The following is a 12,572-nucleotide window of genomic DNA, read 5'->3' on the forward strand; positions in this document are numbered from 1 at the left end:
CAAACTCCCCTAATGGAGATGCAGCTTCTACCAGAAAAGAATTCTGTTGCCAGTCTAGCTTAATCCACTTACCCAAATGGAATAGACTATACTGGCCATCATAATTGCATCTGCACTTGGGCTGTGCCTGGCATACCACGTCAGTTAGAGATATGACCTTTTCATACATCTGACTGACACATCTGTGCCAGTATACTTTCTACTGTAGACCTGGCCTAAGTAATTAGGGCCCAGTTTTGTCTCAAATACACAAGCATAGTTTCCTTTAACATAAGTGGAAGCTGCAGATGTGTATCTGAGATCTGGAGTTTTGACTTTTGTATTTAATTTGTGGGTTTTTTTAATCTTAAGGCTGCCTGGAGATTCGAGAACAAGAATAGGATTCATAACATTTGACAGCACTGTTCATTTCTACAACTTGCAGGAAGGTTTATCACAGCCTCAAATGCTGATTGTTTCAGATATTGATGGTAAGTAGCAAGAAGAAAAGGAATCAAAAATATTCAAGAGTTTTTATTTCACGTTTTTAAGGACAGATTAAAATCTGCTAAAGTGTGATAAAAGTGATCAGTTAAAATAAATTTACTTCGAAAATAAATTGCAAAATACTTGGATCTGAAAAATGACTCTGATGTTAATGATACTGGCACTGATACAAAGCAGTCTTTGTCTGTACATAAAATACATTTTGTATATACAACCAGAAAGAAAATAGGGTTTATTCAATCCTTTTTTTACAGTACCACAGAATTAATATTTTGTAGTGTTTAATGTGCTTTTATTCTTTAATGAAATTTGTATTTTTCTCTCCATAGATGTTTTCTTACCTACACCTGACAGCTTACTTGTAAATCTTCATGAAAGCAAAGAGGTATGATTGATCAAGAAAGTACTATTATATTTCATGGATAAAATAAACATTTTAAAAATATTTTTATGCAGTCTGCAGTTTAAATTCCATTGATTTCAAGTCTATATCCTCTACATAATGCTTAAATCCAACATTTTAATTTTGCTGGAATTCATGATAGTATTGCAGTGTACAGTTGAAATCCTGTTTTTGCTATTTTATTATTCCATTTAAAAAACTACATTTTCCATACAATATGTGTTTAAGATAAGTTGAAATATTCAGCATCATGTGCTCATGCCATGCCAGTATAGCTTCTGAGAAATTACATCCCTGTTTTGTCAATAATACCTTTCAATCTGTTTTGCAGCTGATAAAAGATTTATTGAGTGCACTACCAAATATGTTCATCAATACAAGAGAAACACACAGCGCACTGGGTCCTGCGCTTCAGGCTGCCTTTAAATTGATGTCTCCAACAGGTGGCCGCATATCTGTATTTCAGTCACAGTTACCATCTTTGGGTGCAGGGCTCTTGCATTCCAGAGAAGATCCCAATCAAAGATCAAGCACAAAGGTACTATTAACGTGCAGTGTTTTTCTAATCTAGTTTTACAAGCTACCTTTTGTGTTTTATTGCTGCAACTTGCTATCTTTTAAATATCTCTTCAACACATCTATATTAGTCTAATAAGAATTTAATTACAAACATTTTATGGTCTATTCCTCTGCCTTCAAGGCAAGCGAGCAGATTGTTCCATCTTCCTTAATCCAGAGTCAAACTGATAGTTAGACAGTGCTGGAAGAATAATACCACTAATGCTTTTTATTTTAACTGTTTCCATCAGACAGGGGCTTAGGAACCGCAATGAACATTTCTGCCAAACCAACAAGGATTCTGAAACATCAGTTCTTATCTTAATATTTTGTCACTTTATTTTAGAAATCCCACAAGTGTGCTGTAGTTTAAACAGCACATTGTTAGAACATTTATTTGTATTTAAACATATGTTTTCCTGAAAGGAAGATTATGGATGTAAACTAACAGGTGTAGAGTAGGAAAAAAATATTTTTCTGCAAAAGTTAGTAAGCAACTACAAATGATTATTATAAGAAAATGCTAAATATGTGCATTTATCTTTTATACTATGTTTCTATGTAATAACACATTTATTGTGCCCATGGTAGTATGCTCCCAACTTGTACTCTTTGCTATATAATTTCCTTTACTAAAGGTTGTACAGCATCTTGGCCCAGCAACAGATTTTTACAAAAAGTTGGCACTGGACTGTTCAGGACAGCAAACGGCTGTGGATTTGTTCCTCTTAAGTTCTCAGTATTCTGACTTGGCTTCTCTAGGTAAGAAATGCTTTTTACCTGCTTCCACAATTTGTGCTTCAAACTCACATTAAAATGAAAACTCCTTCAGGAGCCCTTAAATTGTGTACATGGGTATTTTAGCACTTCCCTAAATATGACTCTTCTGCTGTGGAGGAGGTGATATGGAAACCAACAGGAAAGTGGTGTGAGAGTCAGCTTATATTCTGGTGCTCTGCCATTGTAAGAGATAGAAAATAGTCTTGTTATGTTCAGAAAAGTAAAGAACTAGAGGAATGAGAGAGAGAGAAACTGAAGATAAGTTTATTAATGGTCAGTGTAGAACATGGAAGAAAAGTATTCTCATCTAGTTTCCTAAATGTTAAACCAAAACATGTTTTTGCATACCAGAAATTAGTTATGTCTACATGAATACTGTACAGTTCACAATGTGGCATGCAACATTAAAATGCTTATTTACTAGTGTGTGTGTGTGTGTGTGTATGTGTGTGTGTGTATATATATATATATGTGTATATATATATGTGTGTATATATATAGGTAATAAAAAGTGGCTAGGATGACTCACTGTCCCCTTCCTGGTTCTTGGCCTGAGTAAGAAGTTGGGAACTGGCAGTAACAGAGATGGATCAAATCAGAAAAATAGAATAGGGATTCCAGCAAGTTGGAACAGGCCTTACTCCATTCTGTTCTGCCTGACCTAGCCAGGTGGCTAGTGGTTGTAAGCCCCTTCTCTATTATAGCACCCTTGCTCTTCAAAAACCCTATGAGCTAGCTACTTAAGGCTTAAATTCCAGTTTAATATTTTTTCCTTCATGTGCTAATCTGTGTTAAAATGGCAAAGGGATTTTTATTTCTTTAAAAAACAAAACTCAATTTATAAATCAATTGTATTACACCTATTCGTATATAAATATTAACCGTTTGTCTTTCTCCTCCAAAGCTTGTATGTCCAAGTATTCTGCTGGATGCATCTATTATTATCCATCTTTCCATCACAGCTACAATCCTGCTCAAGCAGAAAAATTGCAAAAAGACCTTAAAAGATATCTTACAAGAAAGATTGGATTTGAGGCGGTCATGAGAATAAGATGTACAAAAGGTATGGCTTACATCTTGGAATTGTTTTTACAAGAAGTTTCAGATTATATATAAAGCTAGGGATTGCCTGCAGTAGATAATTGAGGTAAAGTGAGGCAAAATGTGTTTCACTTTTAAAAAGGCTCATTTGAGAACACTGGTGTGTGAGCTGCCAGCTTTTTGCTATTTTTAAATATAGTACATACATCGTTAAGCATTTGTACTTTGGGCTCTCTTTAAAAACCTTAGGATAAAATATATAGTGCGTTTTGCATCTATGCATTTTCTTGTTTTATATCAGATAGCATGGTGGCTCACATTTAAGACCTTTTTCATGCCCTGAAAAAAAAAATCAGAAGGAAAATCCTGTTTGAATGCAATACCTCAGACATAATCCGCTGTGTCTACATTGCAATTTGCTAGGAAGAAACCTACAGTAGCTACTATGACTTTCTGCACACTTATACTCAAGTAATAACTTTTACACATATTAGGTAATTCTACTGGAAGAACCAAAATCTTAGGCCTCAGGTTTCTCAGGCAAGAGAAGTTGTATCTGAGGGAAAAAGTACAGTTTTCTTCCGGTCAATGTTTATATTATCACTAAAGAGTTGCTAAAGGTTTGGCTGTCCACTATCAGTACTATGGAAGAATTTTCCTTAAGATAACATGATGAATTATAGATCTGATGGTTTCTCCTGTCCCATCACCGCCTTCTGTTCTGGGTTATTTGAACCAAAATAAAATCTACCTTGCATTGCATTCAGGAATGAACAGCCCTGTCCCCTTCCTCTGATGCAGCTGATCCCTTCACCACTCTTGTTACCTATTACAAATCTTGAATAGTATTGAAAACCTTGCATGAGCCTTTCATGTTTGGGGGAATTTTGCTTAACGTGTCCTTAAGATGCTCTGAAAGGAGAAATTTTGCATGCAAAAATTGGCCATTGCTTCCTAAAATCACACTTGTTCAGAACTTAAAAAATGAAAGGTACATTAATTTCAAGATAGACATTTTAATCTCTTTCTAGGTATTGTATACAGTTGAATTCTCCAGCCCCTATGCTGATAATTGATATGAAAAGTACAGTTCATCCTGCTTAATCAAAAATGTGGTGGTGCACGGGATGTGCAATTAAATATAACATTTCTGTTGTCTAAGACAGGTACAGCTTTCGATAAATTAAATTAACTTGTTAGTCAGTGCCATCAAAAGTTTAATTTGAGCATCGGAATCATCTACATGAGTCAAGAAATTAAATCCCACTTTGCCTACCCATTAGTATGCAAAGTGTCTAATATTCTGAATATATAGGTTTAAAACAGTAAACTTTAGAGACTATGAGGTTAGGCTCCTTAATTTGTCTGGAATCAGTAATGCCATCCCAAGGCATAGCCATTTGTTTGTTGTTAAATGAAAGCAATGACTTAACTCTTCCATAGTTTTTTAAGTTAGAAAAACATCAATGATGTTCTGCAGGGGCTCACTTGTTATGTAAATAAGACTCTCCGCTGCTCTAATTGACCTATTTATGCGTCAGTTGAGTACATTATATACTATGTCCTATAATTCAAAATGATCTACTATATCATGGTTTATATCTGTAAAGTAGTAGTTAGAATGAAGGTTCAAAACGACTGTGTATTCTGTAGAAATTTACAAAATGCTCAGTGAACATTTGTAACTAATGTTAAATTCCAGTGTGTTAAAATTAGGAACGCTTCAATTTTATGTAATTTATTTTACTGAACTTGGTGATGTATGTCCTGATTTTGAATGATTCTCGTAAGTGACTGGTTTCTAAATGCATGGTAATTAGTTTGTTGCTGCGATATACATTCCTTTCTTCTTGCTCTGCTTCAATCAGATTTCACTACTAATTAACTGTAAATGCAGGAGAACAGCAAAACTTATACAATATTTTTGCTTACCCAGTGTAAAAAAATATTCTAATAGTCAATTCTGGTACATAGTATGTGCAGACACATTTAATTCATTGAGTGCTAGTCTCTAATACACCTAGACCGTCCCCTTTTAAAATTAGATTGTGAGAGACATGGTGCATGGTTTTATAAGAACTGGGTCTATGATTTCTTCTTTAGCTGTACAGGCTTGTAAGTTCAACATCTTTGCATAGTCAAAGTATTCATCAGCCTTTACGGCCAAAAATAATCTGTTATTTATTTCACTGGTGGTATTTGTCTTTGCTTGAAGTGTTAATTGCATTTATAACTCTGATTGTAATTTTCTCTGACCAAATTGGCTTTACTTGTGACTTCTAGACTTGATTCTTGTGGACACTGATCTACTATGAATTTTTTTGAATGTCTGGCAGCATCTGTTTTGGTTTTGACCATCATCTTCTGTACCTTTCCATACAGTGTCACCTCTTAGGCTGAGAAGCATAGAACGGTTCTTCTGACAGCTCTGAGCTATCTCCCTAGTAGTGGAGCTCCATCACAAAGCAATTCTAGGGAGATGCTCACTCATCCAACCTCAACTTTTCCAGAAGCTTTGGCACGGCTAGGGGGAGGTGGGACAGGAGAAGGGAGGGAGCGTCAAAGAGCCTTTAGAAAAGAAAAAACAAAAACAATGTGGGGATACTGCAACAAGTTATATTTTGGAGGAGGCATTTAATAGAAAGTTAGAGCAAATGTTAATGCAAAAATAAATATACAGACTTAGGGCTTGCTCCAGCATCCACTTATGTGATTAACTTCAAGCATGAGAATAGTTCAATGAGACTGCTTGAAGTTAATCATTTGCATCCGATGAAGTGGGTATTCACCCACGAAAGCTCGTGCTCCAATACGTCTGTTAGTCTATAAGGTGCCACAGGACTCTTTGCTGCTTTTGCAGTTCCAGACTAACATGGCTACCTCTCTGATCATTTGCATAAGGGTTTGCAGGATTAGAGTCTAATTTTTCTTGTCCATCACTTCAAGTTTAAATGTTGGCAGTCAGGGCAGTAGTTTGTTTATAAACAGTATTCAAAAATGGATGTTAACATGAATTTTATGAGATTATCCTTCAATTTCTTACCATTATATATTGTAGTTATGCAGTCATTGATAAATTTGCATTAGTATTTAGAAAAATTAACTTTCATTACCCTTTTCTAAATAAAATTGGAGACTTTTGGTTTTTAAAAAGATCTGATTATGGAAGTTAGGTTTTTTATGTTGCCGCTCTCCATATTTTAAATTATCTCATCTGCTTCTAGGTCTTTCAATACATACTTTCCATGGGAATTTTTTTGTGCGATCTACTGACTTGCTGTCACTTGCCAATGTCAATCCTGATGCTGGATTTGCAGTACAGATGTCCATCGAGGAAAGTCTAACAGATACATCTCTGGTGTGTTTTCAGACTGCTCTTTTGTATACTTCCAGCAAAGGTAACTGGAAAACAATCAACAATTTATTGTCTTATTTCTCCTCAAAATAAATCCAGCTGATATTTTTGAAGCAGTAGTATTTATTTCTGTACATAATTCTATGACCTCTTAGGTATGTTCCCTCCCATTAGTTTGTGATTTCTCTTCCCTATCTTGTTGCAATTTATTTTCTTTTTTAAGGCAGTTCATCTTGCACTGAAATAAATGCTCTTGCTGGTTAATGACTCATGCAGAGGACAGTTAGTCATGTTCTTAATTGAACCATCAGATTGAGTGCAGATTTCTTTCTTGCTCATGACAGTACATTGTCTTACTACCAAGACAGCCTAGTTAATACTTTTGACATTTTTATGCTAAGCTTGAAATGTCTTAACATATAGGAACCAATCCTGCAAAGTTTCACTCACATGCTTAACTTAATGCACTTCAACTCCCTATTGAAATCAGTGGTACTACTTCAGCCATGTACAATTAAGCACACATGTAAGTCTTTCCAGGATCCGTGGCCGTAAACTTTGTTGCAAGTTAGAATTTTTTTTCCATATTAAATCTAATTCAGGTAAAATAAAATGGAATCTCAGGAAGTGAACATTAATTTACAATTACATTATTATTATTTATCACCAATAATGTGCTTACCACTGTATAGTTCACCAGGAGCTGAATACTGACATTTTTGCTCTGTGAATAGTCCCATTGAAGTCAGTTGAGCTTCTTGTGGAATTGGATACTAAATTTGAGTACAGGTGGCATAGTCTGGCCCAAATATAGCTCCTGCCACAAAGACTGTATGGTTTAAAAGACAGATATAGAGAAAATAAGTTGCTCCTTCCTCTGGAGTGTGTCTTAAATCTCTTCTTCAGGAGCCTCTGTATATTACCACTGATGAGATCCAAAGGACTGGTGTGAGTGTAAATTGCTTGTGAAGACCAAAAGAGCAAAGTTTTCTGAAGGTTCCAAAATCTTGTGGTGCAGGCATCTTGGATTCGAGGAGTGGGAATATACATAGGCACCTCTGGAAAATCTAGTTTCTGGTAAATAACTTTGGTTCACAAATTGTTATGAACTCAACTTGGTCATTGCATTATGAAAGTAAGTTTTCTAGGGAGGATTTGAATGTAAAGAGGGTGGTAGTTTTATGAAGTCGGATTAGGAGATTTCATGCATAGTGGACAGCATGTAAAAGATTTCATAGATGAGATGGAAGAAAGGAACAAGTGTGGGCATCAGGACTGATGTCAGCGGTAGAGCAGAAGAGTCTGGGATGAGAGAAGGAATGCAGTAAACAATATCAATTGCCTCTTTCCTATCTGTGCATATTGAATTATTAATTTATTCATCATTTTGGTGTAGGTGAACGGAGAATTCGAGTGCACACACTTTGCTTGCCCGTAGTCACTTCACTGGCTGATGTGTATGCAGGAGCAGATGTACAAGCAGCTGTCTGCCTCTTAGCAAACATGGGTGAGTATGGCAGTAAGTGATCAAATATGTCATTGGCCAGGTTTGCAAAAACCCCTTATGCTCAACTTGATGGCACATCTGTGTGTGTTCATTTGTAACACAATAACTTGTGAATGCTGCATCTGATCAATTCTAATATTTTAGGGAACGTTCTAGGCATCAGTAGCCAAAACCATGTTGATTTTGGGAGAAAAGAAGGCTGCATGGAGCCCCTGCTATCTATTTAGCACAGCTATAGCTTCAAATACCTCTGCAATTGTCTGTAGATCAAACAACTAGTTGATAGTAGCCCTAACACCTTCCTGCATAATAGTATTCTTATTTCATCTCTGTCCATCTTCCCAAAAGAGTTCACTATGTTAACACCCTAAATGACTTATATCCCAAACACATAATAAGTAGGGGGAGGAACAAGCATGGATGGAATGGTGATGTGCACACATCTCCTGGCATGAGGGAGGGGAATTGGGGTGGACCCTGTTATGAGGTGAGGGAGGGCACAGAGCCCTTAGCATCAGGGGAATGTTGGGAATAGGAGACCTTGGTTAAGGCCTGAAGAGAATGGGGTGCACGTAGAACCTGCGGCAGGGGAGAATGCTTGTTTGTGGTGGATGGGTGCGAAAGAGGAAATTGGGGCTTACACACAGCCACAGCCATTGCAGGAGAATGGAGATCTTTGGAATGGGGGCAGTAGGGAGTACATGAGCCCCTGTCCTTGGGTGAGAATATGGACTCTGGTATATAAGGAGGGGGCGCACAGATCAGAGGGGAGATTGGGTGGATTTCAAGGGAGTCCTTGAAGGGAGGGGATGGGAGGATGGCAGCAGAGCTAGTGGGTGGAATGGAGCTTACAGAAGCTATAAAGTGTGCTGCACCATAACATGTTACATAAAAAACTACATTAAAATAATGTCAGTTAAGAATTGCCAGATTTTGTATTCCCGCGCAACCTTAATTTGGCCCAGTGTACATCCAAACTGTGCACTGAGTGAGGCAGGGATGCTCGAGGAAGAAATAGTATGAGATCATAACCCATACATACCAGAGAACCAAATTATGGATGCATAGCTAGCTGTACATCTGACATGTCCTTATTTTTGAGTCCTTGACCAAAATGTTCTTTTAATGTATCTTCCCAGTGTTTTTCAAGGACAAAGGCAAAAACCAATTTTGTTATGTATGTTTTGTACAACAGTAACATTGCTGTCATCATCAGTGCTTATACCTTGAACCTTTTATCATTGCTGCTTGATTTACAGATTAACCATGTGAGCTGACAGCAGAAGAAGGCTGTTATCCCAGTGGGGTGGGGAGTTGGTTGCTGGGTCCATGTGCTGGGTCTAGATGGCAGTAAGGATCAGCCTAATTTGGTATTCTCTTCCTTACCTGTGGAAGTGGGAGGCTTTTGCTGATATGGTACCCCAGGACCAGGATTGGGAGGTTGGGAGAGACTGACTTGGCCATTCCTCCCCAGGGCAACTGGGGGAGCTCTGGCTTTGTATGGTGTCCTGGGGAGCTGGGCCCATATGCTGGGTCCAAGAAAAGAGGAGTAGTTTTCACTGTAGGAAGCCCAGCCTGGTTCTCTCTCTCCTTCTTCCACCACAGCTGCACTGGCAGCTCCCAGGCATTCCCAGCAGAGTGTCTGCTGCTGCTGTTTTGATGCCACCATGGGCAAGCGTCATTAGAATGTTCAGTGACTTTGGTAGTTTGCACACATTTTTCCTGAGGAATGGAAGTGAGAATCTCTTCCCATTTACTTCATTTGGACTTGTGGGTGTTTAGTATTTCTGAAAATCAGGTACTATGGTACTATATTATAGCTATGTAACAATAATAAAACTATAATATGATAATGTATTGTATGCAGATTTATTATTGGTGTCTTCACTCTGCCAGGGTGATGCTGGATAACTAATGCTTTCTGCCTCCTGCTATTTCTATGTTTGTATGTAACATAACTATTTAGTCACTTCCAGAGTGTCAGGGAATGTTCTAGGCATCAGTGAGTAGAACCTTTTATTGGTGAAAATTGAAAAAAAAAAAAAATTGATTCAGAGAAAAAACATGGCCCCCAGATTGTCTGGTGTAGCAGACAGATGATGATCTCTGGTGCTGCTGTCCATACATGTCAGCAGCAGCAGCAGCATAACTTGCTGTCTGGGGAGATTGACTGTGTCCTGGAGTCTAGGCTAGGACCATGTCTATACTACTGACTTCCGCTAGTCTATAGCTCTGGTCAGGAGTGCAAATAAGTGTGCAGCAGAAGCCCCTAGCGTGGACACAGCTATACCAGCAAAACTGCACTTTTACCGTATAGCTTTTTTTTTTTCCTTTTGAGGAATGACTTTATTATACTGGTACAAAGCTGGTATAGCTGCATCCACCGTAGGTGTGTTTTGCCATTATAGCATACTGGTATTCCTATATGGGTGAAGGGTTGCTATTGTAGACCTAGTCTAAGAGAAATGAGAGCCCTGGAGAGATGGCTTTTGTGCGGCATGCTGAAGGAAAAGTGGGGATCCAGAGAGGGAGGCAGAAGCAGCTGGAAGGATGAAGTGACGATGGGGGAATCAGGGATCCAGAAAGGGGTGGGGTGTGGAGGAGGGAGCCCAGGTTCAGTTTCTGAAGTGTGAAGAACAAGGGAGCTCTCAATGCAAGGGCTGGGGAGGTATCCATAAGCCCCATAACTCCCTCTCTGCTTCCCTCCAGTTCTCATTGCCCCTCACTATACCAAATTGTAGAAGGCATCCCATGCTGCTATCTGCACGTTGCAGGTAGCAGCTTCATATGCTGCTCTCTCTCACTGTGGGGTATATAGCTTGGCCTACAGAGGAAACCAAGTGTGACCCTGTAGTATAAAGGTAGTCAGGTTTTTTTTTTGTGTGCGTGTGTTTTTTGTTGAGATCCACATTTCTTGTCAAGGTCCATGCTCCAGGGAAAATCATTTTAAAAAAATAACAATAATAGTAAGTAAATAGATTTTGGGGTCTGTTCAAAAGTGTCTGGTAGTTTGGATTTGGCCACAGTCCATCTATTGCAGGGGTCAGCAACCTATGGCACGCAAGCTGATTTTCAGTGGCACTCTGAACTTCCTTCTGTAGCTTTGGCTGTAACTCCTGGTCTAATTTCAGTTGCTGATGACTTATGACATGCAGGAGATGAGGCTAAACAAGCAGGTGGTCCCATCCGTCCCTGGATTCTCTGGCTTATCTGGCCCCTATCATTGCAGTATCTAAGCAATTCATTATTTTTAAGACACTTAGCCTCCCAGCAGTCATGCGGGGCAAGGCAGTTGTTCCCATTGTACAGAAGGAAAACTAAGGCACAAAGGAGACATCCACACCGTGATAAAAAACTCACTACACCAAGTCTCAGCCTAGGTCAGCTGACTCAGGCTTGCAGGGCTAAAATTAGCAATGTAGCTGCTGCGAGACCTTTTCTGGGATCTTAGAGCCTGAGCATCTACATCACTCTTTTCAGCTCTGTGAGCCAGAGCCAGCTGCTGGCTGTTTATAGCAGCGCAGACATATCCAAACAGGCTGAGTGACTGGCCCAAAGTGACATGAGAAGCCTGTAGCAGAGGAAGACAGGAGTGGTGAGTTGTATGGACCCGTGGTGCCCAGGCTCCAGGAATTTTCAGGGCCCGGGGGCCCCGGTCCACCAGTGTTCTGATTGCTTAGAAGCCTGTGTGCAGCTTAAAGTATCCAAATACGTGCCAGACACTGGAAAACTCTGCAAGGAAGAGCAAGGGCAAGGATCGCACTAAACTGATAAGATCTGCATTTTAATTGAAGCTTCTTAAACATTTTAAAAACCTTATTTACTTTACATACAACAATAGTTGAGTTATATATTATAGACTTAGAGAGAGAGACCTTCTAAAAAGTTAATGTATTACTGGCATCTGAAACCTTAAATTAGAGTGAATAAATGAAGACTCGGCACACCACTTCTGAAAGGTTGCCGACCCCTGGTCTATTGACTACCCTGCTCTAGTATGTACTGTGTTTCATACTAATGGTCTACTAAATAAATTGTATTGGGAGAAGCTAATAGCATTTCACTTTTATAGATGCTAAATTCACATTCAGTTTGTAGATGGCTTCCTACAACCAAAACATATTTACGGCCCTGGCATTGCAATAAAGGAAAAGTTTAACTGTAGCTGCTTTAGCAAAACAGATCAACATTTCTCTTACTACAAAAGCAGACCTCCCAGCAGTCCCATGTTTTGCCATGACCTACAAAGCCCCCTGTCCTGTGGGCTAGCTAAACTCAGCTCCACACTCCAGGCATTGCGATCGGCTTCTCCCTCCTATTCCCCCTAAACATCCCTCACAGTCCTTCCACTCCCTGTTCTCCAGTTTGCTTCTCTGTCTGGCCTTTTCTGGCACAGCTGGGCTGCTTTTGCACTTTAAGTGTAGACAGGCCCTTAGGAGGCT

The 12,572-nt window shown here is 38.9% G+C and overlaps 1 protein-coding gene across 3 annotated transcripts in view; it reads left to right on the top strand.

Annotated features, from left to right (window-relative positions):
- SEC24B (SEC24 homolog B, COPII coat complex component) overlaps positions 1-12,572 on the top strand; it is a 100,359-nt gene that overhangs the window by 63,225 nt on the left and 24,562 nt on the right. For all 3 annotated transcript variants that reach the window (XM_030564570.1, XM_030564571.1, XM_030564572.1), the window contains 7 exons: positions 352-470; positions 816-871; positions 1,221-1,427; positions 2,086-2,209; positions 3,132-3,290; positions 6,493-6,666; positions 8,020-8,130. In XM_030564570.1, coding sequence (XP_030420430.1) covers positions 352-470; positions 816-871; positions 1,221-1,427; positions 2,086-2,209; positions 3,132-3,290; positions 6,493-6,666; positions 8,020-8,130 — 950 coding nt within the window. The remainder of the gene's footprint in view (positions 1-351; positions 471-815; positions 872-1,220; positions 1,428-2,085; positions 2,210-3,131; positions 3,291-6,492; positions 6,667-8,019; positions 8,131-12,572) is intronic.

The sequence above is a fragment of the Gopherus evgoodei genome, chromosome 5 (assembly GCF_007399415.2).
Source record: "Gopherus evgoodei ecotype Sinaloan lineage chromosome 5, rGopEvg1_v1.p, whole genome shotgun sequence".
Classification (NCBI taxonomy): Eukaryota; Metazoa; Chordata; order Testudines; family Testudinidae; genus Gopherus; species Gopherus evgoodei.